Raw genomic sequence first — 27,884 nt, forward strand, 5'->3', positions numbered from 1 at the left:
CACAACTTCTGTCAAAAAGGAATCTTAAAAATGAGTAAATTAAAACCATAATAACCTATTAGACTACATCATTATTATTTAGACCATATCATTGGGCAGGTGCCAAGTTTTAATGGAGAATGAAATTAGCATCTCCCTAAAGCTTGGGAGCTGAAGAAAGTAGGAATTGTCTAATTATACCCGACTGTGCCACATATCATCACTTCCCATCACCAAATGTGAAAACTTCATGCAGGAACTCAAGCAGTCCACTCTCCCTCCAGACTAGAAACTTAATTTCAAGGTGGGATTACACTTTTTACTTTAATCTTAAAAAAAAAGTGGGATTTTGGCTTGTTAAAAACCAGCCCTGTAAATTTCCCAAATCAGACAGGAAATCTCTGGGTTGTTCCTCCAGGGGGACTTAACTTAAAGAACATGATCAGTCATGTTGGAAACCAATCACTATCCTGGAAGCTTTAAATCCAACTGTACCTTTAAAGGCTGCTTTTAGCCCTTTTCTTTGTGCCTTTTTCTACCACACTTTGTCTTTCCACTCAATATTCATTGATATGTGAGACACATCCAGCTCTTTGTGGGCAGCCAGGGTCATTAACAATGGCAGTTTGTGTGTCAGTGACAGTCCACTGGGCAAATAAGTCAGCAGTCTCCAACTGATGGACATAAACAAAACATCCATAGTACATTCAGCTATACGGTTTTTTGGGATTTTAATGTTACTATAAACCATAATCAGCAAAAAAATAATTGAATAATTCACTGTTTTTAGATGCACTACAAGGCAATTGTACTGCGAAGTTAGTATAGGCTAAATAGGCCAGCATTAGTCACCATGTTTTGTAGATCCATAACAGTTTCATTCAGTCGTTGCCTAACAACCAAGTCTCCCTTCATACATACGCCACATAAAGATGATCTTTACAGGTTTCTCTAATAGGGTTTATAACATCGCGAAAGGCTGGAATTTGCACATCCACCACTTTTTCTTTGTTTCATTAAAAATACAGAATATGTAAATTTTCTCCAACGTATGTCTTGCTATCTTCACACATGCATACAGAAATGTGAAGCACAGCTAGCCGTTTGCTGCTCTGGTTTAGGCAGCAGGGAGAGTGAATTCAGAGGATGGTTTTTACAGCCTGTGATGATGAGTGGCTGGATTTCTAAGAGGAAGAGGAAGAGAGGGGATGGGGAAGACTCTGAGGAGGGAGAGAAAGAAAGAGGAGGGGTAAGAGATGATGAGGATGTGCACAACTGGATGCAGCCAAGAGTGCAGCAGTGCCAGTGGGAGGCTAGAAAAAGACCCTGTCTGGAATGGAGGAGAGCGATGCAGCACAGCTGCTTTTGTCAGAGTCCCTCCACCTTTCATCCTCTGCCACCCTGGATTCTGTGTCAGTAAGGAAGAGCCAGAGCAGGTAGGCATACAGCTTTTGCATGCTGCAATGAGAACTCAATTTATCACACAAGGTGAAGGTTGAGGGTATTTTTTAAGGGGCGGTGCACCTATATGAAGTGCTATCAGTGCAGTAGTTAATAGGATATGCATTTTTTTTTTAATATAATTTTAAGGTTATTCCTAACAGATAAATAAAACAAAATAGCTTATTATCCCTTACTATTTAACAGTTCTGGGATGCCGAAGAGACCTGCTGCGTGTGTTCAACTTTGATATGATGCTTAGAGCCGGAGGGGGAGCCACTTTCCATGTACTGCTGCTGATTCTGCTTCCGTGGCTGTTCTTGTTTCAACTGTGCCACTCTCTTTGTGAGTATCGAATGGATAAAAAGGCTTTCATTTCAATTTAATCTATAGAAAAAAATGTGAATCTGTTTTTCTTTATGTTGGCTTTGTGTTTTTAAATTATAAAAAAATACAACACATTTTTTTTTTCTGTGGATGATTCAGCAGTCTCTGTTGAAAACGGTTCTCCTTTGGTAAATCAGGCTGAATCGTTCACAAAGGATTGGGTCACTAAAAAGAATTAGCCTCTGTGGATGAAACAGGAATAGCATGTCAGTGATTTGGACACAGTTGAAACCTTTTCTGGCCCCAGAGGTCTACTTAAATTGGGCTTTTTAAAAAATCTTCCAGGAGGAAAAGTGCAGCAAGCTGTCACTATTATTTCCTGGTGTCAGAAAAAACAACAAAAAAAGCAAAAAAATAAACATCTACATAGAAACATGTGATCAAGCATTGTAGACACTCTTAAGTGTCTACAACCTGTTTCAAAGTATTTTATTTAATATAAAATATGGATTAAATCTGAATTAAACTTTTTGGGTTTTCACTTCCTCTAGTGTATTGCATGCATTGCTCTGTACGTGAGCATTATCTTAACACTATTTGTTTGTGCTTTTGATTAAATTAATTTCCCTGCTGTTATACGTCTGGTATGAAAATTATGTTCATTATTAATAAATTATAGGTTCTTGTAGAGGAGTTTTGGCCACCTTGCTGTTATATTTGGGCATTAGTCCAAATGTGATAACACTAGAGCTTCAGTTGTTCGTTTTCTTGAATTACCTGTTAGTCCGGTACATCTTCTGATAATAGACAGCCCAAGCCCCTTTTTTATGATAAGGTCCACGTGTTTCTTCCAAGATAATGTGTTGTCTGAAATAGTTCCTAATAATTTTGCTTCTTCCACCTGCAACACTGGATTAACATCTACCATCAGGTCTAGAACTGGATTGGTCTTTATTTGTGATTTTAAGCTGAGCACCATTGGTTTTGTTTTAGTTACATTCAGAATTGATTTGTTTGAAATGGTTTAGTAAACAGTGACCGTTAGGTCCTTACCTAACTAACCTTTTAATTCATTTGATGTTGCAGCTGCTAAATACACTGGGAGCCATCTACAGTACATACATAGATAGATCTGCTTTTTTAAGTATACTGGGTAAATAATTTGTGTAGATTGTGTATAGTATAGAACCCAGATAGGTACCTTCAGGCACCCCTTGTAAAGACATATATTTTTTGTATTGTTATCATCATTAGTAAATGATTCATACACATACCTTGACATTTACACTCACCGGCCACTTTATTAGGTACCCCATGCTAGTAACGGGTTGGACCCCCTTTTGCCTTCAGAACTGCCTCAATTCTTCGTGGCATAGATTCAACAAGGTGCTGGAAGCATTCCTCAGGGAGTTTGGTCCATATTGACATGATGGCATCACACAGTTGCCGCAGATTTGTCGGCTGCACATCCATGATGCAAATCTCCCGTTCCACCACATCCCAAAGATGCTCTATTGGATTGAGATCTGGTGACTGTGGAGGCCATTTGAGTACAGTGAACTCATTGTCATGTTCAAGAAACCAGTCTGAGATGATTCCAGCTTTATGACATGGCGCATTATCCTGCTGAAAGTAGCCATCAGAAGTTGGGTACATTGTGGTCATAAAGGGATGGACATGGTCAGCAACAATACTCAGGTAGGCTGTGGCGTTGCAACGATGCTCAATTGGTACCAAGGGGCCCAAAGAGTGCCAAGAAAATATTCCCCACACCATGACACCACCACCACCAGCCTGAACCGTTGATACAAGGCAGGATAGATCCATGCTTTCATGTTGTAGACGCCAAATTCTGACCCTACCATCCGAATGTTGCAGCAGAAATCGAGACTCACACTGCATGAAAAGTGGGATTTTCGTCAATATGCGGCACTGTAGATTGTCGTGGAACTTCAGGTTAGCGGCAGTTTACGGCAATTTGCAGGCTTCGCCGAAAACTCCCGTAAATTGTCAAAAATTGACGTGGACTTTCTTAGGCAGTGTTCCCCCCATGCCTCCCCCCCATGGAATTCTAGGGGAGGCTTTAACATGTAAATGAACATGCTGTGAGCTATACAAATGCAAATCAGGGTTGCAGGGGGGGTTTTACTCCAAGTTACATTTTTTTCTAAAAGGTAAGAAAATCTCTGATACAAAGGCACACGAAGACGAACCCTGGCCTAAACGCACAAATTTTTCACCAAACCAGCCTCTCATCCACACGAAGCCGGCGTTTCGGGGGTCTGTAAACAATCTTTTTTTTATTCAGCCTTCAGAGTGGGAAGATTTCGAAACGCCGTTTTCGCGTTTCCATCTTTACGCTCTAACCGCATTTTTTTTTTACACGCATGCGTCATAGCGTCGCCTCTAAACATGCATGCGCGACACAGTATCACAACAACAATGGCGCCGTTGCTGCTAATGCTACTCACCCTGCTGTCGGGCTTACAACAGAATCTTCTTCTTCTGGAAAATCTCCAGGAAGAACAGAGCAATATCGACGACATAGTTCAGCACCTGAATTTGACTTAACCACGAAAATGGACCCGCAGGGCAACCATGTATAAATATTAGTGCGCATGCCCAACATTTCGTCGCTTATTTTTGCTTTGGCACCACAGCGCCACTTACAGGCCTGGCATACATTTTGCAGCGTTTTCATGCATTCGTGTGGACGCTCACATTTATTTTACGTCTCCGTCTTTACGGCAAACGTTTTGGAAAATATCAGCGTTTCGTGTTCGTTTTGACTTCATGTGGACGGGGCCAAAGAGATCAGGCTCAGTATAGCCTCTTACATTTTAGCTTGAATTGATTTATTTAATTAAAGTATAGAGACCAAAACAGATCTTTAGCTGACAGAGCAATACATTTAGAGCAGTAATTATTTAAAAAAAAATTAGCATTTAAGATAAAAAATAAAATGTTGTCTGTCAATATGCTCAATTCACAATTACTTAAGTTGAAAAGTTTCAAGAAATGAGTCTGAGATGATTCACTTTATAACATGGCGCATTATCCTGCTTGGAGTAGCCATTAGAAGATTGGTACACTGTGGTCATAAGGTCCGGCCAGGTCAAGATCCGCAATTGCAATCGCACCAAACAGGAAAAAGAACATCGACAAATTCCGGTTCGTCAAATTAAAATATAGCAGCAACAGATCGGTGACTAGAAATTATAGCACAATTCTTATATATTAAAAAAAATAAAAAAATAACACCGTTTATTTAAATGATTGGATCCAAACTATTGGTTATTCACCAACGAGGAAGCAGATTTCTCATCTCCATTAAAATATTTATTTTATACCGAGAGAGTTTTGAATTATCCTTATCCCCGTTACAAAAATCTACAAAAATATATATATATATATATATATTTGGGCAGAAACTGAACATGTGCTGGATGATGGTGGGATTTTTTTAATATGTCATATTAAATTAAGCGCTCACAGGGGTTCATACATGAATGAGTGACTCTAATTTAATGCTATTTTAATGCTATTAGAAATTATTTTAATGCCATCAACAAGAACCATGTACACAAGTTATTAGTGTACATGAAATATGAAGGAGCTGTAAGCAGAATTCCATGACTCCTGTATGTGTAAACACACACACACACATATATACGTATATATATATCCTCTAGCTTTTTCTCTGCCTGGAGCGATATAATATATCTGAAGAAATTGTTTTTATAAGCATTTTTTATTAAAGAATTATAAATACTTCGATAAACATATTTAAATAATTTTAGTGCCAATTAAGGCCTTGATTTAAAAAAAATGAATGATTTTTTAATTATTTTATTGATCCGCGGAGACCCTGGTTCATCTCGCGCATGCTCTCTACGATCTCCAAGAAACTCAGAGCGGCGCGGTCTGCAGCCACAGTGGAGGATGTATGCTTTGCTTTGTGCAGGCGGTCTGGAGCGGAGTATGTGGGATTTCGGGGTAAAACTCCTCTTGGACGCGATGGCGACTCTGCATCGAACAAGACGAACTCAAAGAAAAGATGCTAGCGGTAAATATATGTTCGATTACTGCCTGCTGAGCTAAAAGCAGCCTAGCCTAAGCTACGGCTAATAGCAGCCTAGCCTAAAGCTACGGCTAATAGCAGCCTAGCCTAAAGCTACGGCTAATAACAGCCTAGCCTAAAGCTACGGCTACGGCCTTGCAAGAACAAGCTTTATTAAAGTGTATTCTTTGTGATTCACAGGAAGCAGTACGCCGTCTTCACAACTCGGAGACTAATTGCAGGCGCTATGAACCGGAGCAAGGGTAAGATTTAAAGAATATGCTTTCATTCTGCGGTAAAAGGCAATGGATACGGATAGATACCGATCATAGCATAACATTTTGTTTTCACAGACCTCCTATTTGCTCGGAGCCATATCAGCAAGTCCAGATTTGCACGATGTTGATAAAGACGACATTGTGTGTAAGGGACTTGTTTTAATGTTTTCTCCTCCTTGTTACTGTGACTTGCGTTTGATTTTTTATTCATACCACTCTCATTTAATTGTTTTCCAGCTGCCTGTAAGATGTATTTTGAGGCGGTACGCAGGAGCTTCAGATATACGCAGCCAGCCAACACGTTGTGTGCGGAGGCTGCCAAGCAATCTGCTCTGAGTCGGGCCAGAAGAAAGAGGGTAAGACTTTATTTGGTGACTATTTTTCAGGTGCATTGATAGATGTGTTGTGTCCATACGCAGTGCGCTGATTCATTGTTTTTTTTTCAGCGGCTGAAAGCGAGGCAGAGTGTGCTAGCAGATGAGGAAGTGGAACTCTGGAAGTCTGCCACCGTCGGCCTCATGTCCGACGAAGAAGATGGCGTCGTCGGCGGTGTCTCTGGATGGATTGTACGGTCGCCGCCATTTCGTAGGCCGGATCTCACTGAACTCTGTGTTAAGTTGCAGTCCCGGTTAGAAGAGATGCCGAAGTACAGGGCCACGCACAGTAGGCGTCTGCACATCGGACCTGCCTCGGAGGGAATGCTGCCAGTTACCTCCAACCCCGAGGAAGCAAACGGACCGTTCACGGACTTGTAATTTTTAGATACGCATGTGTTTGGATACGCGTTGTATATAGTTGTGTGTGTTTTAATAAAGCTCTTTCTTTGCATAAACAGCTTCCTGGCAAATGTTCATTTCCTGTATAAATTCATTCATGTCCTTGATGGTAGCCCAATAATTGTGTAGTAGTGTAGGATAACATAAATACACAGCATATGAATGAATAAATATATATTCATAAATATATATATGTAAATTTTTATGAAAATATATATATATATGCCAACCAATCACGAGCGACTTTACTTGTTTAAAAAGAAGTGGTTCCGTCCAATACTCAGTAAGAAAATTAAAGCCTGGCGTGGCCACGTGTGGTTTTGCTGCCAATCACGAGCGATTTCACTTGTTTGAGAATAGTGGTTTCAGCCAATACTGAGGAGGTTATTCAAGCCAGACCTGGCCAGCCACGCGGGTTTGCTGCATTCATATGCTAATTAGGGCCATTAGTACAGCTGATCGCTCTCCACATACGTCAGAGTCCGTTTCCGACAATTTGTGGCACGACAAACGCGGACAAGCGCGGGTTGCAAATTGTCGGAAACTGACGAAAATCAGGGAGATCTGCGGGAGTTTACGGGGACGAAAATCTCACTTTTCATGCAGTGTCATCAGACCAGGCAACGTTTTTCCAATCTTCTATTGTCCAATTTCGATGAGCTTGTGCAAATTGTAGCCTCAGTTTCCTGTTCTTAGCTGAAAGGAGTGGCACCCGGTGTGGTCTTCTGCTGCTGTAGCCCATCTGCCTCAAAGTTCGACGTACTGTGCGTTCAGAGATGCTCTTCTGCCCACCTTGGTTGTAACGGGTGGTTATTTGAGTCACTGTTGCCCTTCTCTCAGCTCGAACCAGTCTGGCCTTTCTTCTCTGACCTCTGGCATCAACAAGGCATTTCCGCCCACAGAACTGCCGCTCACTGGATGTTTTTTCTTTTTCGGACCATTCTCTGTAAACCCTAGAGATGGTTGTGCTTGAAAATCCCAGTAGATCAGCAGTTTCTGCAATACTCAGACCAGCCCTTCTGGCACCAACAATCATGCCACGTTCAAAGTCACTCAAATCACCTTTCGTCCCCATACTGATGCTCGGTTTGAACTGCAGGAGACCATGTCTACATGTCTAAACGCACTGAGTTGCGCCATGTGATTGGCTGCTTAGAAATTAAGTGTTACTGAGCAGTTGGACAGGTGTACCTAATAAAGTGGCCGGTGAGTGTATTTATGTAATTGGAGAATGTGGTTGATTGAGTTTTAAGTAATTACTTTCTTAAAATAATTGAACTAAATTAAATATGGGGAAAAGAAAGCATAATCTAACTGAGGACTGCATGAACAAAAATTGATTGTTAGGTGTTGAATGATAAAATACATATTACCAAAGCAATATGACATTTTAAGGATGTTATAAACAGGAATATAAACAAGACGAAAAGTGGCTGTGAGTGTTATGTTCATTTTCAATCCCATAATGAGCTCTATGTGAGTCCCAACATTTTGGCTTTCATTAACTTTAGCCAGAAATGATCAAATACTCAACAATGTTCCAATTGTAAAGGGAATAGATTAACGCTAGCTTTAGCACTTTTTTGCAGCTATTTCCATGTCTATGCTTATGCTTATCTATGTTAAAGTTGAATGTGTTTATTTTATTTATAAACTACAAAAGAAAATATATTGTGGCTATGAATTATAATAAAAAATAAATAAAATGTAATTGTTGATACTGTTTGGTTCAGGTTTTATGGCCCTTGATCAGTTTTGTTTAGCTGTACCCAGGAGCCAAAACCCCTCTTTGGCTTGAAAACTTTACAGAAACCTGCAATAGTGTCTTTTCTTTAGATGCTTTGCACTTGTATTGCAACCCTATGCCTTCATCAAAGATCTACTATCAGTGAAGATCTCCACATCTGTATTATGAGCCAATCACCGGTTTATATATTTCATGCCCACTTAAATCAATCTTTTCTCGTTTATCGATAGTTCAGCCCAAGACAGAGAAAAAACAATTAATCAAAATCCAAGAGGTAACATTAAATATTAATTCTGATCTACAGCAGATGCCAGTTCTGACAGATTAAGCTCCACTTACATTTTAAATATTTTTTTCTATTTTCCTGACAGCAAATACAGTATGCCTCAGGCTAAAAAAGCAATATTCCTGAGAATATGACAGCCTATCTCATGGGGTGGCAGATGTATGTTGTAGGAGGACTAGTCTGTATTGTCAATGACAGAGCAACATATATATGTGCGGCTATTGTTGCTGATTTTCAGATACAGCAGTTGATATCCTTATGATTTTTTTTTGTACCCTACAGCAGCAAAGTGCAGTACATTTGATTGGCTTGTAATTAAAAGTTAGCCTGACGTAGTCCGACTCAATTCTAGTCAGAATATGAGTCTGATACTGCTCCATAGAGCTGTGATTATGGGGCGTGTTTCGAACGAACCAGGAAAAAAAATGCCTCTGCACTCAATTGGTTAGACCTACAACCAATAAGAGCAACGGAGTGCGTGACGTATGTTAATCGAGGCAAAGTTGTTGTCCACAAAAATCAAAGCGTGCAGTTTCACGCCTAGAATAAGAAGATGAGACTTGATCGCGTTTCTCTGTTCCTCTTTTAAAATTAATTTGCTGTCGATATCTTCTAGAACAGACCTAATAGCAGAATCTACTCACCCAAACTCTCCAGCGGCAGCCATTATTGTTGTCACCGTAGCGCGCTTTGGTCACGTGGTTGATTACGTTACTCTTGATCATCTGTCCATCATCGTATAAAGTCCACCCTGACAATTTGATTGGATCGCCTGACAGTGGGCGATAATACTCGCGCTACTATGGAGCAGAGCCAGACCGAACTTCCCCGAACTCAAACCTTGTGGGCGGGGCTAAGTTCTGACTGGCACCCAGGCTAATTAAAAGTAGGATATTTTGTATTGTACTATATATTTAGAGGATACCCTTGAGTCAATATATTGTTGAAGAATCTTAGGACACTCTGGTTGTTGAATTTCTCTACAAGCCTTGCACATTTATAGGCTGAATGATTTCAAACTAAGCCACAGTATGGATGTTGGAAGTCTTAGCATAGTTCTCAACTGGAGGCATTGATGGAATATTTCTAAACCATTCCACCAGCGCTCCGATTGTATTTTAGAGCTGTCTCTCTGGAAATAAACATTAATCTACTGTAAATCTCTGGTCTTTAAGAGCCACTAACAGATTTTCCTCCAGGACTGCCTTCCCTTTTGCACTGTTCCTATCACCGCGCAAAAAAAGGTGGGAATCTGGGAAGATACAACCTGTATTTTTTCTGCATCTGTCAAAGATATCACATCTTTTCAGGGATCCAACGTCCGTATAATATATATCTGTCTGTGAAAGGATTTTTGACAGATCAGATCTGTCTAAATTTGTCTGGATATTTTACGGAATCTGACAGATCCGTATCCTCCAGGATACCAACCCTTTTTGTCTACTGCATTTCTTTAAAATTTGACAAGCTTTCCTTACTCTACTTTTAAAAAAAGAAACATTTCTGCAGCATGATTCAGCCTCCATATTGTTTTAAACATGGTCAAATATGGTATCCTGTCCTGTCCTGCCCAATCCTGTCCTGTCCCATCCCATCCTGTCCTTTCGTGTCCTCTCTGTCTCATCCTGTCCTGCCCTTTCCTGTCTGCTCTGTCAAATCCCATCCTGCCCAGTCCTGTAATGTCTGTCCTGTCTTTCCTGTTCCATCCTGTCTCATCCTGTCCTTTCCTGTCTGTCCTGTCCCGTCCCGACCTGCCCTGTCCTGTCCTGTCCCGTCCTGAATTTTCCTGTCCTACCAAACAGTTTGATATGAGGGATGTTTTTAAATTAGCAGTATTACTTTTCCACCACACATACTTAATTTAGGCCAAAGAGTGATATATTAATATTATCTGACAACAACATGGTTTTTTTTTAACATCATTTATAATAAAGCTGGAAATGGATTCCTTTCAACAATAGTATTATCTTGCCACTTTGCCATAACAACTAGATTTGTGAAGTGCACAACTCTCACCCTATCTCTGATGATTGTTCTCCTCACCAACCTGTCTGTTATGGTAGACTGTCCTGAGACACTCTTTTAAAACCTTTTAGACCTCGAAAGTAAATCCAGGATGTTTTCTTGTATACTGAAGCTCTGAACCGTATTTTCTACCTTTTCTCTGATCTCAGGGGTTCCAAATATCTCTTCCTATGCAAAAGCAGAGGACAAACTGTTCAAATATCTCTTCCGAAACTACCAGAAATGGGTTCGCCCTGTGGAGTACCTAAACCAGACCATCCGCGTGAGGTTTGGGTTGGCTATTTCCCAGCTGGTTGATGTGGTAACTTCTATTTTTACTCATTTTTAATGGTTCTGAAAACTGAAGCTTTAGTAGACCATTTGTTTTTCATTTATTTCCCATCCTAGGACGAAAAGAACCAGCTGATGACAACTAATGTCTGGATAAAACAGGCAAGTCCAATAATAAACACATGATTAACTGATTTTGTATGTCATTTATTTATATACAGACATTCAGGTAAACCTGTTTGATAGTCAAAAGCTAGATTGTGTATCAAAGTATTCAGAGATGGGAAGTAACGAAGTACAAATACTTCGTTACTGTACTCAAGTAGATTTTTCTGATATTTTTACTTTACTTTACTACTTATTTTTATGGTGACTTTTTACTTCTACTCCTTACATTTTTACACAAATATCTGTGCTTTCTACTCCTTACATTTTTAAAAATTGGCTCGTTACTCTAGTTTTGAATCATTTCAATGGAGTTACCGTTATTATTTTTCACGTCATCAATACCAAATTCAGTCTAATTGGATGGGAATCTACGTTGCATTTGACGCACCACTACAAGATGAATCGACAGATTCGGCGGTATTCATTGGCGGCAAATCCTTGCAGCTTGGTGGCGGTGGCGTTAGCATAATAGCATGGACGACGAGATGATTGAAAATGAACACAACGGAGATCTAGTCCTATTGGCAGACATCCATTTAAAATGTAGGCAACGGCATGAAAAAAGTGGTTTCTACTTTTACTTTTATACTTTAAGTAAATTTACAAGCCTGTACTTTGTTACTTTTACTTGAGTAAAGAAGTTTAATCAGTACTTCCACTTTTACCAGAGTATTTTTTAACACAAGTATCTGTACTTTTACTCAAGTACGGAAAGTGAGTACTTTTGCCATCTCTGAAAGTATTTTCTGGCCTAGTAAGCTTTTTTTAATCAGATGTAGTGGCATTTCACTGACAGCTCTCATCTATTAGACCTGATTAGACCCTGAGCCTAACCACCTACTTCCACACACCCATTCCATCCCCTGCCCCATCCTGTCAGCTCTATATATGGAGTCTGTGTCAGGTCTTATACATTATTTAACCAAACTCCTTTCTGCTCGGATATATAAATTACTTCATTCCAAAAAGAGACGATGGGCAGAAGCCATTGTGGTGAGCTATCATCCCCAATTTAATCACATGCGGAATACAAAGCTGTTTTCATTTTTAGCCATTTATAGTTAAATTACAATGTGTATCAACATAAGAGTAAAGATGTAAAAGTATGCCCAACTTAGCTAAAAACCTCTGTCGTTCTAGGAAAAATGTAAACATGGCATCATGTATACATTTGTCCCAGAACGACAGGGAGTGTTGGCTTGGTGGTTGGGGCATTGCGCCTTGATCCCAGAGGTTCTGAGTTTAAGGCCAACTGCCACGGACTGCCATTCTGGGTCCCTGAGCAAGACCCTTAACCCGCACAATGGCAGTTCACTGCTCCCCAACGGGATTGGTTAAATACGGAGAGTGAATTTCATTGCTCTGTACTTGTGACACTATAATGACAATAAAGTTGAATTCTATTCTATCCTAATGAGATGTACAACACATGATTACATGCCAATAATATTATTATATAGAATTGTAGCAGAAAGAGCATGACAATTATTAAAATAAACAAGCAATAAGAATCTGATGCAGAGCAGCAGATTTGGCAGCTACATGATGCCACGGATAGAGGGATAAGAGAAATGAATTATATTCATTAAAAACATCTAGAACTATGAAAACTACAGAGTTATTATTTGAAAACATGATCTATTATGCAAAAGAAAAAAAACACACAGAAAACAAAGAAAATACAAAAAACATCAAAACTTTATTGAGCAGCTGTATAGAAAATGCACATAATGTTTGCTTTTAAAGCTATTGGAATAAGTTTCATGTTTTTCCTTCAAAAAGAAAAGCACATATATTTTTGTTTTCTTCTCTCTGCAAGTTGTTGCAAAATGTATTTGTTTTTTTTAACAGATTTTTCTTTCTTTTTTCCCCTGTTGTGTAGGAATGGGTTGATATGAAACTGAGATGGAGCCCTGAAGACTTTCTGGGCATCACAACCATCCGGGTTCCATCAGACAGGATCTGGCGTCCTGATGTTGTGCTTTATGACAAGTACGTAGCATGATGTGGTGTGTTACAACTGATTTGTGATATTGACACAATAAAGGTAACACTGTGCTTCAAGGGTTTTAGAGAACTGTAGTCATATAGTGACTTTCGAAAATATTTTTTTGTATTGCTGTGTTGTGTTCCTTCAGAGAGAGGGTAGCTAAGGTATAGAAGCGACTGTCTGCTCAGGCTCATGCAGAAGTTTAACCAGCAAGGAAATGGCTTAGTCCAATATTTTGGTTTTCTTTAAATAGAAATGTTTTTTTGTTTTTTACTCAGACTGTATCATTTGAATAAACTGACTGTAGGGGGCCTTGAGACCATGTGTTGTGAATTGGTGGTATATGACAATAAAATTAATTGAACTGATTGAGTTTGGATAGGAGAGCAGCCAACAGTTTTTATTCTGTAGATGTGTTACCTTGGTAGAACCAAAAATCCTGCAGTAGTTGTCAGAATTTGTAGAAGTTTTTAGATGGACTGAAAATACAGAGGCAGGGGCAGAGATGGGTTATTGCCTATTTACTGTGATGATGGCAGCAGCATTAATCCAAAGGTAAACAGGCAAGCATCACAGGGACCAGAACAGAGTAACAGAGGAGGAACATAGGAGGTGACTAACAGGATGGCTGAGTCCCAAACCGGCCCTAAACACTAGCCCTTCTTTTAAATTAAAGACCGTCCCAAAACCTGTAGTAAGGTAAGTCGAGTGAAAAATTCAGCCCTTAAATAGTGAGTCTATTTCAGGGGCAAATGTCTGATGTCATGTCAACCTAGGCCACAGAGCAACAGCCACGAACATGGGGTGTCACTTTGTTGCTATAGAGATTACAGCTTTCCTTATCCGTTGGAGGGAATAGGCCATCCCATTCCTGTTTATACCCCCTTTCTTCAGTCAAGTTGCCCGCCACAATTGTGAGTGTGACTTCATTGGGAGGAACACTCAATAGTTAAGGGGTAGTGCCTAGGGGGCAGTTTGGGATTCAGCCTAACTTAGAAAGAACTTAAATAATACAAAAAGGAAATGAGACTAGGGCCCAACCCTCCATTGTGCGTTCCCACAGAGGTTTCACCACATTAAGGGCTTTCCTAAACCCCGTAGTGAGTATGGAGAGGAGACCGTTCAGCCCTTAAATAATGGATTGTATCAATGCAGGCTGGCTGGAATGGGTGGCAGCGGGTGTAACAAACTAATAGTGGAGGAAACATTGGCATTCAGTAAGGGACTAGAGATATCGTAGGATAATTATAACGTCATCATCTAAAGATATTTGTAAACAATGAATCATACAAAACACAGAGTAACATAAATCAAAGCGTGTCTGATTGACAAACGACCAAAACTGAACAGAACTAAAAATAAAAAGAGCAACCGAACTTGACAGTATCAATTGCTTTGAATGGAGCCAATGTGAAATCTACCCCACATTTTACAGTTTCAGATTTAAAAAACAAGCATAATTTACCTTCCACTTTGGAAACTACATACACATAGCTGCTGCTATGAAATTATTATTATTTTGTTAGAATCCACAATTTCATATTTTAAAGAGGAACTGTAAGAGCATTACATATGTAAATTATGGTTTGTAGAGTCAGCTCTAGTGATTATGTTTAAAATAGTCTTACACATCTTGTAACAGATGACGATGATGCTTAATGGATTCAGGTATTTTAAATTGTAGTGACTATTTCTATGAGTTTAAACTTGGACATTCTTTTCTCAATAGCTCAGACGGACGTTTCGAGGGGACTGTCACTAAGGCAGTTGTTAAGTATGATGGAACCATTTCATGGAATCCACCAGCCAATTACAAGTCAGCCTGCACCATAGATGTCACCTTCTTCCCCTTTGACCTCCAGAACTGCTCCATGAAGTTTGGATCTTGGACCTATGATGGCTCACAGGTGAGTCTTTATAACATTGAATGTGTCCTGAGTGATGATTTCTTACTAATTTCATGGTATTTTGATAGGTGGATGTTCTACTGGACGACTTCCATGTGGACAAGCAGGATTATTTTGACAATGGTGAATGGGAGATAGTGAAAGCCACAGGCAGCCGTGGTCTGAGAACCGATGGCAGCAGTTCCTATCCTACCATCACCTACTTCTTTATCATCCGTAGGCTTCCTCTTTTCTACACCCTCTTTCTCATCATTCCTTGCATTGGACTGTCCTTTCTCACTATCCTCGTCTTCTATTTACCCTCAAACGGAGGTGAAAAGATCTCTCTATGTACCTCCGTGCTGGTGTCACTCACAGTCTTCCTCTTGGTCATTGAAGAGATCATCCCTTCCTCTTCCAAGGCAATCCCTCTTATTGGGGAATACCTGGTCTTCACCATGATCTTTGTCACACTCTCAATCGTCATCACCGTCTTTGCCATCAACATCCACCATCGCTCCTCATCCACACATCATGGCATGGCACCGTGGGTGAGAAGGATTTTCCTACACCGACTGCCAAAGCTGCTGTGCATGCGCAGCCATGTGGACCGCTATGCTTCACCTGGAGAGCCTGAAACAGGAAGAAATGCGGGACCAGAACAGCTAAATATCCCCACACCTGAGCTCAGCCCTCCTCTGTACACCCATCACAACCTCCAAGCAGCTTTGGAGTCTATTCGCTATATCACCATGCATGTGGTTAAAGAAAACCAGGTCAGAGAGGTAAGTTTTAGTAAATTGCTTTACATCAAAAAAGGCTAATAAATAATAACAGCATGATATTCAGTGAAAGTCCAAATTTTCTTTGTTTTTAGCAATTAAACGCATTTTAAGAGATTACTTCTTTTTTTTCTGTAGGTGGTGCGAGACTGGAAGTTTGCTGCCCAGGTTTTGGATCGAATGTTTCTATGGGCCTTCCTCCTGGTGTCAGTTCTTGGCTCTGCTATCCTTTTCATTCCAGTCATTCACAAATGGGCCAGCATCATCGTCCCTACACATCCTGGCAGTACTCTCTAGAGGCATCCGGTTTATTCCATTGCTGATGAAAGAAAAGCACATTAGCTGTTCTACGACACTATTTGACATTTGAATGACTGAAAGGACCATTTAACAACATTCCTTTGCATTAGATTTTGGAGCCAGAAATAATTCCAACTGGAGATAAATACATGTTGATTTTATAACTTTATTGTACGCTTGTTTCCAGTTTCCAGCTTGACGAGCAACAACAGAAAAAATCAATACAGATACTCCATGACAATTTCTACGGTAAATGAAACCAAAAAACGCAAAAGGGTTTCTAATTTTATTTTTATTTTATTTGGAGGTCGTCTAAATTCTATATCTTTAGATATACATGTGGTTCCTGTTTGGAAAATGATCATAGAGGAAGAACATATCATTTGAGTAAAACATGTCCTTTTTTGCTGCTTTTTTTGTTTTTTATTTTGTTCTTTTTCAGATTCTTTTCCTACAGAATAAGTAACCCTTTGGAACTGTAAAGAAAACATTTTCTTAAGTTAAAACAAGAGCCTTTTTGCAGTTTTCTTGCAAACATTCTTGTCAGGATTTGTAGTTACCAGCAATCTGCTTCTTTTCAGAGCAAATATCCTGAATTCCTGTGATGGGCTGGGTTGCATTTAAAATAACAGAGATGTTTAGACACTGTTCTTGGATGTTTTGCATATATAAAGATTTTCTTATGTTGCCTAGAGTCTTTTTACAGATTACCCATTGCCTTTTTTGTTAGAATTTAACATTCACATCACTCCTTTTACGTAGCTAGGGACAGACTCTTTGCTCTTGGAAGGCTATCAGAAGATTATAGATGAGCTCAGTAACATGTAAAGGAAGATGTTGACACACCAGCATGTGTTGCTATCAAACATAATGTAATCAAGATTATATAATCAAAGTTCAACCTTTCTAAAAAAAAAAAACAATGCTTGGTCCCAATGCTGGGAGGAGCCAGGAGCTTTTAGCAATGCATTTGTTGCCTCTCTGTGGCTACAGATCCAAAGTACAACTACAGGGAACTGCAACACAACATCAGTTTATTGTGTAAGACAGCAGAAACTGAGAGATTTACTTTCTAAAAAGTACAAATATCAATCAGGAATAAAAAGGCAAATTAATTTCTGGAAGAAATGGTGTAAAAAAAATGGGTAAACTAACTTATTCTATTGAGGAAGCTCACTTGAGCTTCTTGTATCTATAATCTGGTATTTTTGGGTATGATTTATATTTCATGACCGTAGCTCAGGGTCAGAACACATACTGACTGGTAAATCACAAACCTGTTCATCCCTCCTGCAAAAGGAGACACAATCTATCCATCTCTCGCTGGTCTCTGCTTTCCTTTTGAACAAAAAATCAAAGATTTTTAACTGACTGTCTGAAGCATAGAGTGGTCCTTAACCTAGAGGGAGCAGACTTTCAGTTTGGGAACCAGGACTTCTGAGTAAATGGAGGTGACTACATACTGAAAATAATTTGATATTATTCCTACTTTAATCACTGCATCTGTCCTGTTCTGATTTTTAGAATCTATATCTACATTTGATTATAATTTGCATTATTCCAATCTGTACAGAGTGAAAAAAACATCCAGTATCAACTAGAAACATGGACTTTTATATTGATAAATACCCCCCCAAGTCCTTCCTTAGGGTTTGATCCGTTTTCATCCTGTGACTTTTGAGGCTTGATAGATTATTCCAAAAGTGATTATGTAATTTTTACTCCTGAACGTTATAGTGAGGATGAGAAATGGTGAGTCAAACACCAAAAAGAGCTCAGGTTGTAATAACAAGGTTTAATTCAAAGCAGGCCTTTTGTACATTGCAGCTTAAACAAAGAGGCCCCTTCTTTGGGGGAAAAGTCCCTCCCTGAAGAAAAGCGGATCTATAATCGTTCCATGCAAGCTGTTCTGGAATTTGGAATTCACTTATGCAGAGTCCAAGATGTTTCACACTTAGAAAATAAGGACCTCATAGGACCAAGTTCAGCAGGTATGTGATTGTTGGTGTAAGATATATATATGTGCACAAAATTTCTTAACAGTTTCAGTATTCTGTGTAATTCTTTTTTTTTTTTTTTCTTCAAGGTTTAAGATGACATCCAGGGGAAATGCCACAGCATATCTTCTCTTGTTATTTGCTGCATTTCTTTTGTGGAGACCTGGCCATGGAGGAAGGATTTTGGCCTTTCCTTTAGAGGGAAGCCACTGGGTGAATATGGAAATTATGGTTCAAGCTCTCCACTCTAAAGGACACTCTATTGATGTAGTTAAAACCAACAAAAGCTGGTATATCAAGGATGACTCTCCGAGCTACAAAAGCATCACAGTCCCAGTTGCAAGAGCCTTTAATCATGATTTCATCAACCCAATCCTGAGGAGGATTTTTGAATTAGAGAGAGGAAAGAGCTCCATCATGAGCTTCATTAGTTTGCAGTTTGAAATGTTTAATGCTATGTCGGACATGCATGGAATGATGTGCAAGATGGCTAGCAGTATGTTGGAAGATAAAAGGTTTATGAATAGTTTAAAGGCAAGGAAGTATGACCTGGTACTGACTGATCCTGCATGGGGAGCAGGTATAATACTAGCTCATGCTCTCAAACTGCCTCTAGTCTATAATGTAAGATGGGTTACCAGTGGGGAGGGCCACTTAGCTCTTGCACCTTCTCCTTTATCTTATATCCCAATGACTGGCTCAGGACTGACAGACAAAATGACTTTCATACAGAGAGTCAAAAATCTCCTTTTCTATGCTATCTGGGAATTTCAGGACACCTTTTTGATCAGTCCCCAGTATCAGGCCGTCTGTGATAAACTATTTGGCCCAGAAGTTAGATACAGAGACTTGTTACGAGGAGCAGACCTGTGGCTCATGAGAGTGGACTTTGTTTTTGAGTTTCCTCGCCCCACCATGCCAAACGTTATCTACATTGGCGGCTTTCAATGTGAACCCCCGAAGCCTCTTCCTGAGAACTTGGAGGAGTTTGTACGGAGCTCTGGAGAGCATGGAGTCATCATCATGTCTCTTGGAACCTTTGTAAGTGAACTTCCTTTAGAAGTGACTAACAAGATCGCTGAAGCCTTTGCTCAGTTACCCCAGAAAGTCATCTGGAGGTATAATGGTATCAAACCTGCCACTTTGGGAAAAAACACTTTACTGCTTGACTGGATGCCTCAAAAAGATCTTTTAGGTCATCCAAAGGTGAAAGTATTTGTCGCTCATGGAGGAACAAATGGAGTCCAAGAGGCCATTTATCATGGAGTACCAGTAGTGGGGTTACCAGTGTTTTATGACCAGTACGACAATTTGGTCCGTCTACAAGAGAGAGGAGCGGCTAAGATCATTACGTTAGCCACTGTGGACAAAGAGGACACATTCCTGAAAGCTGTCAAAGAAGTTCTGACTGAACCCTCTTACAGGATGAATATGCAGAGACTCTCCAGACTGCACAGGGATCAACCAATGAAGCCCATCGATACTGCCCTCTTCTGGATAGAGTTTGTAATGAGACACAAAGGCGCTGCTCACCTGAAAACTGAGTCCTACAAACTACCTTGGTATTCCTATTACTCTGTAGATGTTGTCCTTTTCTTACTGTTTGCAGTTGCATTGATTATGTTTTTAATAGCTAGGGCTTTCAGGTTGATCTTTCCTCTAAAATGCAGGAAAGAGAAAACAAATAAAAGGAAGAAAACATGACATGTTTCAGCTTTGGCCAATGAATTATACATACCTGCAGAGTGGATGTTGGTTTTGTCCAGTTTCTACATTATTTTAAATAGCTATACTCTTTTAAATTGACCATGTAATAACTGTATGTTTATATATTTCAAAAATATCTCTTGTTTTTGTTTTATTAAGTAATTATGTAAGCTACAGGTACATTTCATTACATAAATCATGTTGGAATCTTAATACCCTCTCAATATCAGTGGCGTGTTTTATAAGCTTTTTGTGGGGTTTGTCCAGATCAGGTTTTGTACATTTTATATTATTGCATTTAAATAGCGACAAAAACTGTTTAGTCTTAAAACAAAAACCACCGCAGTAAAAATTTGATGCAAAAGTATTCATACTACTTTACTTTACATTCTGTCATGAAACACCTTTAAACTGCTATGCAATTTAACAGAGTTGTATGCAGTACAATGAGGATTGTTTATAAGTAAGCTGAAATAAAAATAAAATAGAATTAACTGATTTTTTTTTTTCAGAAATATAAATCTCATAAGTGTGGCATGGCTTTGTGTTTTTACATCCTTACTCTGATCATTATAAATAAAAAAAAGTACATCCAACTTTTTTTCTGTAGTCATTTTCAGTAAATATATTCCACATGTGTGTAATTTAACTTTTGGTCTCCTAGACAGATCCAGAAGACGTTCACAGGAGATTTTTGTTACGTACAGTAGGCCAGGTTTCTAGTCTAATCCAACGACCGATCCATCATCCTAAAATGGAAGAATGAGGGTGGATAAGGTCAGGATATAACAGAAAGGCATCTGAGAGATCTAGAATAACTCTGGAGAAGATCCACAAATTAACTGGAAGACTATTAATAGAGCAATAGTTCTGCACATAACACATAACACAAGGCGTGTTTCCATGTATGGAAAAAAAAAATCTGTTAATGATACAGGAGTTGAGAGATGATGCTTTGTGAAAATTATACTATACTATATATATTGTTTTTTTGTTTTTTTACAATAGCATTTTGCTGTTCGTCTGCTCATCTTGACAACCGAACAGACTTACTTTCAGTTGAAAAATCGTATACAACGGACACAGAGACAGAAAGGGGGTGAGAAAGGAAGACAGAATAAGAGAACTCAGGGGAGGGAGAAAGAGATAGAGTCAGGACAGGGTGCATGAAAAGATAAAAGAAAACAACAAAAATAGACATAAGAAGACCTAAGAGAACCAAAGTTATCATTAAAATAAGCTTCAAGAGCAGCAAGTATCCTTTAGAGATCCATGTGTGTCATGACAAAACCTATGGTTATTGAGAGTATTATTCAGTGTTTACAAAGGATTTACAAAGTTTCTTCAGAAGAATACATGCTTAAAAGCAGGTGTTGGGGGTCCTAGACTAGCCCTACAGCGTTCAGGACAAAGAGACGATGTGAGCTCCAGAGATCCAGAGGCACCCAGGAGAGGGGGAGATGAGATTACCTGGGGCCTGACTCCCAGAAATGTGCAATTTCTTAGAGGAACTGCAAGCTGTAAATGATTTGAGGCGGAGGTTCATCAGTATAATGAACATGCAGCAGTGGATTGCAAAAAAGCATATCAATGCATTAGAATCTATTACAATGGCCCATTTTAAGTTGAAGCCTGAATCTAATTGACTTTGTGGTACGGCTGCAAAGCTTACATTTGAACTTTATTAGGAACTACTGTAACATCATGTGTGAAAAAATGTGCAAGAGTGGACAAACCAATTTTCATGCATGGAACACACAGAAGCAATGTTTTATTTTAGCACCACTTTACAGTTTTTAATGTAATTTAAAAGCCTTAGTTGACAAAACATGAACATTTGATGTGAATACTTTTTTTTTTTTACAGTGTCCTGTCTGGCAATGTGGCAATAAGAATAATTGTCTTGATGCCAAAAAGAGCCCAACAGATTTGACTTTCATAAGTGGAACAGTAGGGCTATCGCCACAGTGTTCCGCTTGTTTCATGCATATAAATTGCTTTATAATAATTATGCAGGGAGTTTTACAGATTATATGGACACTGTAATGTAGAACAGAAGAGGAAAAACAGAAAAAAAGGAAAAAAAGATGAAAGAAAGACGAGATAATAGGGAGATAGTGTGAATACTTTTGTTGGGCAGTTTATTTGTCTATCAGGTCAACACTGTCACACTATTTAGGGTTTTCACATAAGCAAAATAAACAAAATGTATCCAGGTGCTGGATTTTTGCAACAGATTCTGGCGTAGACCTTCAACGTCACTTTTTGCTTTCATCTTCAGAGAGAGACATCTTGTTTGTCACACATGCATAACTTGGGCCTGAAGGAGGATCATCTGTGGTTAAAAAAAAAAAAAAAAAGCGAGCAGTCAGAACCTTTTCTATGCTCACTTCTTTTTTTAACACTTTTGCATTTGTGCTTTTTTCCGAGATACACTTAGCACCCAAGAGGAAATAACAATGTGACATAAAAGTTTTTTTTAATCACCCCCTGGGGGCAATTTATTCATGTCTTTGAAGGTCTTACATTTCACATAAGTGATATAAACCCAACACCAACCTGTAGGGAGTTTATCTTTTTTTTATTTTGTTTTATCAAATAATAAACTTTCACTCAGTTTCAGCATGATATACTGCAAAGGTTTGTAAATTTGTTTTAAAAGTGTAGATTAAGTAGATTAAGGGTTGTTGTATGACCATGTCTTTTGTGACTGTAAAAGTATTTTTATTTGTAATGTCATTTCATGAAGCACTTTGTGATCACTGTCTGTGAAAGGTGCTATATAAATAAACTTTACTTACTTATTTACATATTGATAATGTCCTACCTGGAACGTGGTAAATTCTTTCACAAGAGGAGTAGATTTCATTCCCAGCAGCCTGAACCTCACTCTGATTCCTGATGAAGACATTTATTCAGGTTTAAATACAGAAACTGTTTTATATTTCTGGAAAAAAAAAACAACACATGGCAGTTTCTAACTTAAAGTTCATTTCCTTTTAACAGTTTCACTTTTTGTCACTGTACAAACTCGAACCCAACTGAAACTTTAAAGGGGACGAACAAAAATGTCATTTTTGTTGCAAAAAAGGACACAAAACGATTTTTTATGAAGCTGTCTTGGTTTATACGTTTTCAGAATAACGATTAGATGGAGTTTCAGCAGTCTCTACTGTACTGTGACTTTTTATTTGGGTTTTCTTTTCAACATAACTTAAAATTAGTTTATTTGAATTAGACTTGGATTTTAAATCATTCTGACCCATGGATCCGTGCATTTAGAAGTAAAAGCTCTACTCTTATCAGTTTTCTATCAAGATTAAACTGCATTTAGCTCAAAGTTTCTTATCACTGTGAAGCTTTCCATAGTTACAAAAGATACGTCTCACTATTCTCGTGCGGTTTATGGAAAACTCCAAATGCGCCAGATCCTCTTTTGACATTAGTTTCTTTCTTACACTTCTTTATAAAAGGTCATAATTATGGACATTGTCCGTCGATGTCTTGGTAGGTTTGCAGTTTTACCACATACAGATAATAGACTGAGCAGTCTCTGAAACATTCAACCTTCAAAACCTTTTCCTCACTCTAACTTCTCCCTAACTGGCCTTTCTGCTTAGTTGTGGTCTTTTTAATGCTGCATCTTTTACTAATGTTCTCTGGTTAAACCTCTGAGGCTTTTATAGAACAATTGCAATCATCCGGAGAATTAGCTATGCATGCTACTCTGAACTATAAATGCTAAATTGCAACATCACAAGGCTGCAAGCTTTGACTATCTTAGGGGTATCAGGGTAAAAAGGGTAGCATATCCCTGCATGCCACACATGTTGATAAGGAATTTAATTTAATATTGAAAACATGCTAACCTCAGAGCTTGTAGAGATAGATGTGCATACTTACTGTTCTTCATTCTCCACGCTGAAAGAGTCATCTTCCCCATCTGCTTAAAAGGTTTTTGTTTAATGGATACAAGCATCGTTAAGCTATTTGTTATCCATATCAATTTATCTTTATCTTGTTTCTTTTAGAGAAATATTTATGCATGAAAGAACTGTTGAAATCAGTTAGACAGCATCACAGTAGATAGGACTTTCTACTCAGCATTTTAAAGTTTGAAATAAAGAGAAAATCATATATTTTCCCCTCTTCTATATTAAAATAGACATGTAATTTAAAAAAGAGGGGAAATATTTACACTTTCTAAATCATACGCTACTTTAAATATGCATTTTCTAAAGCATCTCTATATGGTGATTTAATTACCTTCATGGGGTTCATCATTCATTGGCTCCAATTTTTCTGTGTTCTGCTCCTCACGATCAGAGCTGACAATCCTAAAGAAAGAACTTTTGTCTATTATATCTTTTTAAAATTATGTTTGAGTTCCTCTTAATATCTTCTTCCAATAGGGGGTATAACTAATCCTAAGCTTACCATGGCGTAAATGAAGCTTTGAAGCTGGTTTTGTAATAGATCCATCGCAGAAAGAGACCAAAAAGAACTATAAAGACTATTAATCCACAAGACAAAACTCCCCAGGAGATGGATTCCTCTGAAACATAAATCACATTTTATGATGTGAGATGTTATAAGGTGAAATAACTTCTGAAAATAAAGAATATGAGCTGTATAATCCCACCTTTGACAGCCAGAAACACGTCATTCATTCCCTGTAGCTCCTTCCATTTTGTCTGATAGCATTTAGATGGCAGTAAGAGGCAGCTGTAATGACCTGAATCCCTCCCGACTGCACCTTCAATGACGAAATAGGCCTCCATCCGAGAAACATCAAATACTTGCAACTGAAGGAACGTTTTATTCTTCTTGAGGGAGCAGTAGATGAATTGACAGTTACTGATGGTGTGCAGGGTTCTAGAAAAGCTGCATTTAAACTCAATACGGTTTCCCTCATGAACCGAGGCGGGCCCAGCTACAGAAAGGACTGCAGGGATGAAATGGGCTGCAAAGAAGTGAGAAAACATCAGCATAGAGAACCCCCCCAAAGTTGTGCGATAAATATATAAATAAACTCTTACCTATAACTAGAATCTCAACATAATCCTGTCCCATTCCAGCTACTGCAGTAAGGTTGTGACTTTCAGTTGAATAAAAGCAGCTGTAATTTCCGCTGTGATCAAGACTAACATTAGATATTTTAAAGGTAACATCATTCAAATTTTGCTTCATTGTCATTTTCAGAAATCCTTTCCCATTTTTCAGTAAATATGCAAAATCAGAGGGTTTAGCCTTTTGCCCATAAATGCTGCAGGTTACATAAAGATCACTGCCCTCGCTTATAGTTCTCTGCCGGACCAGGATCTTTAAAGGGAAAAAATCTACACAAAAGAAACAGACAAATGTTGCATTATTTTCTCTTAAAATTCAGCTAATAAATACCGAATCAACTGGTTCTCACCATTGGTTTGGCCAGGTACCAGAATTAGGAAAATGCCTTGAAGACAAAAAAGTGTCGAATCACATTAATTTTGAATCTGCAAACATAATTGAAACATAGATTCTGTTTTGGTTTGCTGTCAGTTTACTTACAGAAAACAGCAGGTATGATAATCATCTTCAGCAGCGATCTGACTCTCTCACACGGCTTCTGTTCGGACACTTTCCTACTCCCCCAGATCAAGTGGGCAGAAACTGTACAACAACACTTCCTGGTTCTTCTTCTGTCTTTTATATTTCAGTGCTTTTTTCCAATAAAGAAAGTCATGAAACACATGATTTATAAAAGAAAGCACAACTCCCAACACAATCATTGCATTAAAGATGCAGAGTCTTCCCTTACTTATCAAGTTTATGCTCTGCACTAACTAAAAAGGCTGCAACATTAAATGGTTAAAGCTACAGGGGCCTTTAATATCACCATGATTGTGTGACAACCCGACAGCTTATTTTCAAAGTGTTGCATATATTTGTGTTTATTAATACTTTCTAAAATCACATTTTTGCTGCAGTTCTTATAGACTTAAACGGTTCTCAAACTTGCTGGGGTGAATCTGTGAACCTCTATTTCCAGTCCTGCCATCCATAGATTCTCCATTAGACTTAGCCCTGGACTTTGACTGGGCAGCTTGGACATAAACATGAGCTTTGATCTAAATAATCCACCGAGACCCTCACTGTTTTGTTCACTGTTGCCGTGAGAACGTTTTTTTCAGGCCAGAGGAGCATGCACTCTTAATTTTCTGCCAGAAATAGTGTTTGGCTGGTAGGTCAAAGAGCAGAATATATTTTCCCTTATATGACTTGTGACAAACTGTAATATGGACTTTTATGCTGTTGTGTTTTTCTTTCAAAAAAACATGTCCCTCTTGCCGCTCTTCCATAAATGCATGATTTTGGAGAATCGAACTAATAGGAGGCCGAGTTTTCCTCATAGTTACCTTAGATTGTCTTGCCTGATACCCTGTGGTCCCTCTTTGCTCGGCCTGTCAGTTAAGGTGAATAGTTCTTTTCCCCTGGATTCTGTTTAGAAATATAAGGGTAAAAAGGCCTGGACACATAAAGTAAACACACCCACATATTTTTATTTGTAAAACATGTGACTTAACAATTCTGCACAATTTTATGTCTGTCTGTCACATAAAATCTCATTAGAATTTTAATTTAGGTTACTGGTTGCCCTATTTTGACCATTATCTTGATTCATATCTTTAGCTCTAAGCTTTTTTTAGGCAACATTTATGAGGGTAACGAGAAACCCATTCTAACAGTGTCTTTACGGGATCGCCCACAGAGCAGCTATACAAGCACTGAGAGGATTTGAATCTGAACTGACTGAGTCAAGCTTGTCTCTCCCATGTTTCGTCACACAGTGGCCACACAAACACACTTACCTACAAAAACAGCCACCCACATGCACAAACAGCAAGATAATCAGTGACCACAAACATGACTGTCACACGTAACTTTGAAATTCTTTTGTAGTAGCAGAACAGGAAACAAAGCTCATCATAATTTCAAAAGAAAACCCTTAGACCCATTGGGTTACTCTGTCAAGAGTTCAAAGATTAAAATAATTAGCAGATAAAAACCACCATCATCTGATTTACTCCTTTATTCATTTTAGATATAAAATTATTTTAAAAAATGCTGCAAAAAAATCTAAACTTTCATTTTCAAAGAAGATTTATTTACCATATCATTTTAAATAATCAGTTTTTAAATTGTGGGTTTACTTGTAAGAAGTTTCTGTAATGAAACGTTACCATTCCGACCAACCAAGACAGTGCCAATAGGTAAAACCTGCAATAACACAATATGGCCACATGATGTCGCTCTTTGAAATGGTTTATATCATTACTTGGATTCTCATGAAGCCATTTCATCCCTGTCAGAATGAAAATATTTGAGTTTTTAATTCTTATTTTTTCGCTTTTTAAAACAAACGGTTTGTTTTTCGTAGCCTTGTGTCATCTCAATGGATTTAAAAAGCGTTGGAGAAGTTTCTACTTGCTCAATATTAACCACAGATTTATTAAAATTTGTTATTTTAGGCCTATGTTTCAAAACAAAAATATTTAATGGAGTAAATAAAAACTAATATTTTGACAAACTTTTATACAAACAAGTAAAAATCAATTATCTGACTAGTTAAGCTCTTACAGTAATATGTTAAATATGATCCCTGTTTTATCAGTAAGATTATGGCAAGATAAAGCAAAGAAAGAACGTTTACAATATTCACTGATGATTATTTATTTATCTTCTTTCATCTTTTTGTTACATCCTATTTTCTAAAATGGATTTTCCGGCAGTTTTGGTCCAGAGTGCCACCATATAAAGGCAGTAAAAAGAAAGGTTATCTGTTAGTTTTACCCATTATAATCCTTCCTTTCTCTCTTTGTGTGT

The 27,884-nt window shown here is 38.4% G+C and overlaps 3 protein-coding genes across 3 annotated transcripts; 2 read left to right on the plus strand and 1 right to left on the minus strand.

The window, feature by feature from the left end:
- The first annotated feature begins 1,210 nt into the window (after positions 1-1,210).
- On the plus strand, positions 1,211-17,001 carry chrna5 (cholinergic receptor, nicotinic, alpha 5). Its single transcript, XM_038307203.1, has 8 exons — positions 1,211-1,415; positions 1,627-1,764; positions 11,068-11,219; positions 11,306-11,350; positions 13,239-13,348; positions 15,076-15,253; positions 15,322-16,017; positions 16,153-17,001. Exons 2-8 carry the CDS (start codon positions 1,671-1,673, stop codon positions 16,309-16,311), a joined length of 1,434 nt encoding a protein of 477 aa, XP_038163131.1. The 5' UTR covers positions 1,211-1,415; positions 1,627-1,670; the 3' UTR covers positions 16,312-17,001.
- A 140-nt stretch (positions 17,002-17,141) lies between these two features.
- On the plus strand, positions 17,142-20,508 carry LOC119797928 (UDP-glucuronosyltransferase 2C1-like). The gene is made up of 2 exons (XM_038307202.1): positions 17,142-18,305; positions 18,401-20,508. Exon 2 carries the CDS (start codon positions 18,408-18,410, stop codon positions 20,013-20,015), a length of 1,608 nt encoding a protein of 535 aa, XP_038163130.1. The 5' UTR covers positions 17,142-18,305; positions 18,401-18,407; the 3' UTR covers positions 20,016-20,508.
- Positions 20,509-21,769: 1,261 nt separating this feature from the next.
- LOC119797930 lies at positions 21,770-27,461 on the minus strand. The gene is made up of 8 exons (XM_038307204.1): positions 25,569-27,461; positions 25,058-25,473; positions 24,661-24,981; positions 24,456-24,573; positions 24,285-24,355; positions 23,922-23,961; positions 22,846-22,916; positions 21,770-22,353 (listed from the first exon to the last, which is right to left on the minus strand). Exons 2-8 carry the CDS (start codon positions 25,212-25,214, stop codon positions 22,277-22,279), a joined length of 855 nt encoding a protein of 284 aa, XP_038163132.1. The 5' UTR covers positions 25,215-25,473; positions 25,569-27,461; the 3' UTR covers positions 21,770-22,276.
- Positions 27,462-27,884: the final 423 nt, after the last annotated feature.

The sequence above is a fragment of the Cyprinodon tularosa genome, unplaced genomic scaffold (assembly GCF_016077235.1).
Source record: "Cyprinodon tularosa strain WSP-4 unplaced genomic scaffold, ASM1607723v1 ctg602, whole genome shotgun sequence".
In the NCBI taxonomy this organism is placed as follows: domain Eukaryota; kingdom Metazoa; phylum Chordata; class Actinopteri; order Cyprinodontiformes; family Cyprinodontidae; genus Cyprinodon; species Cyprinodon tularosa.

Excerpts from the sequence above, each read along its gene's own strand:
- LOC119797930 (XM_038307204.1), bottom strand. The coding sequence starts at position 25,214 with ATGACAATGAAGCAAAATTTGAATGATGTTACCTTTAAAATATCTAAT. Across the intron at positions 24,574-24,660 it reads CGTGTTTCTGGCTGTCAAAG|AGGAATCCATCTCCTGGGGA; the intron begins GTGGGATTATAC and ends TTTATGTTTCAG. Across the intron at positions 22,917-23,921 it reads AGCGTGGAGAATGAAGAACA|GAATCAGAGTGAGGTTCAGG; the intron begins GTAAGTATGCAC and ends TGTCTTCATCAG.
- LOC119797928 (XM_038307202.1), top strand. The coding sequence starts at position 18,408 with ATGACATCCAGGGGAAATGCCACAGCATATCTTCTCTTGTTATTTGCT.
- chrna5 (XM_038307203.1), top strand. The coding sequence starts at position 1,671 with ATGATGCTTAGAGCCGGAGGGGGAGCCACTTTCCATGTACTGCTGCTG. Across the intron at positions 1,765-11,067 it reads TCAACTGTGCCACTCTCTTT|GGGTTCCAAATATCTCTTCC; the intron begins GTGAGTATCGAA and ends CTCTGATCTCAG. Across the intron at positions 13,349-15,075 it reads GATGTTGTGCTTTATGACAA|CTCAGACGGACGTTTCGAGG; the intron begins GTACGTAGCATG and ends TTTTCTCAATAG.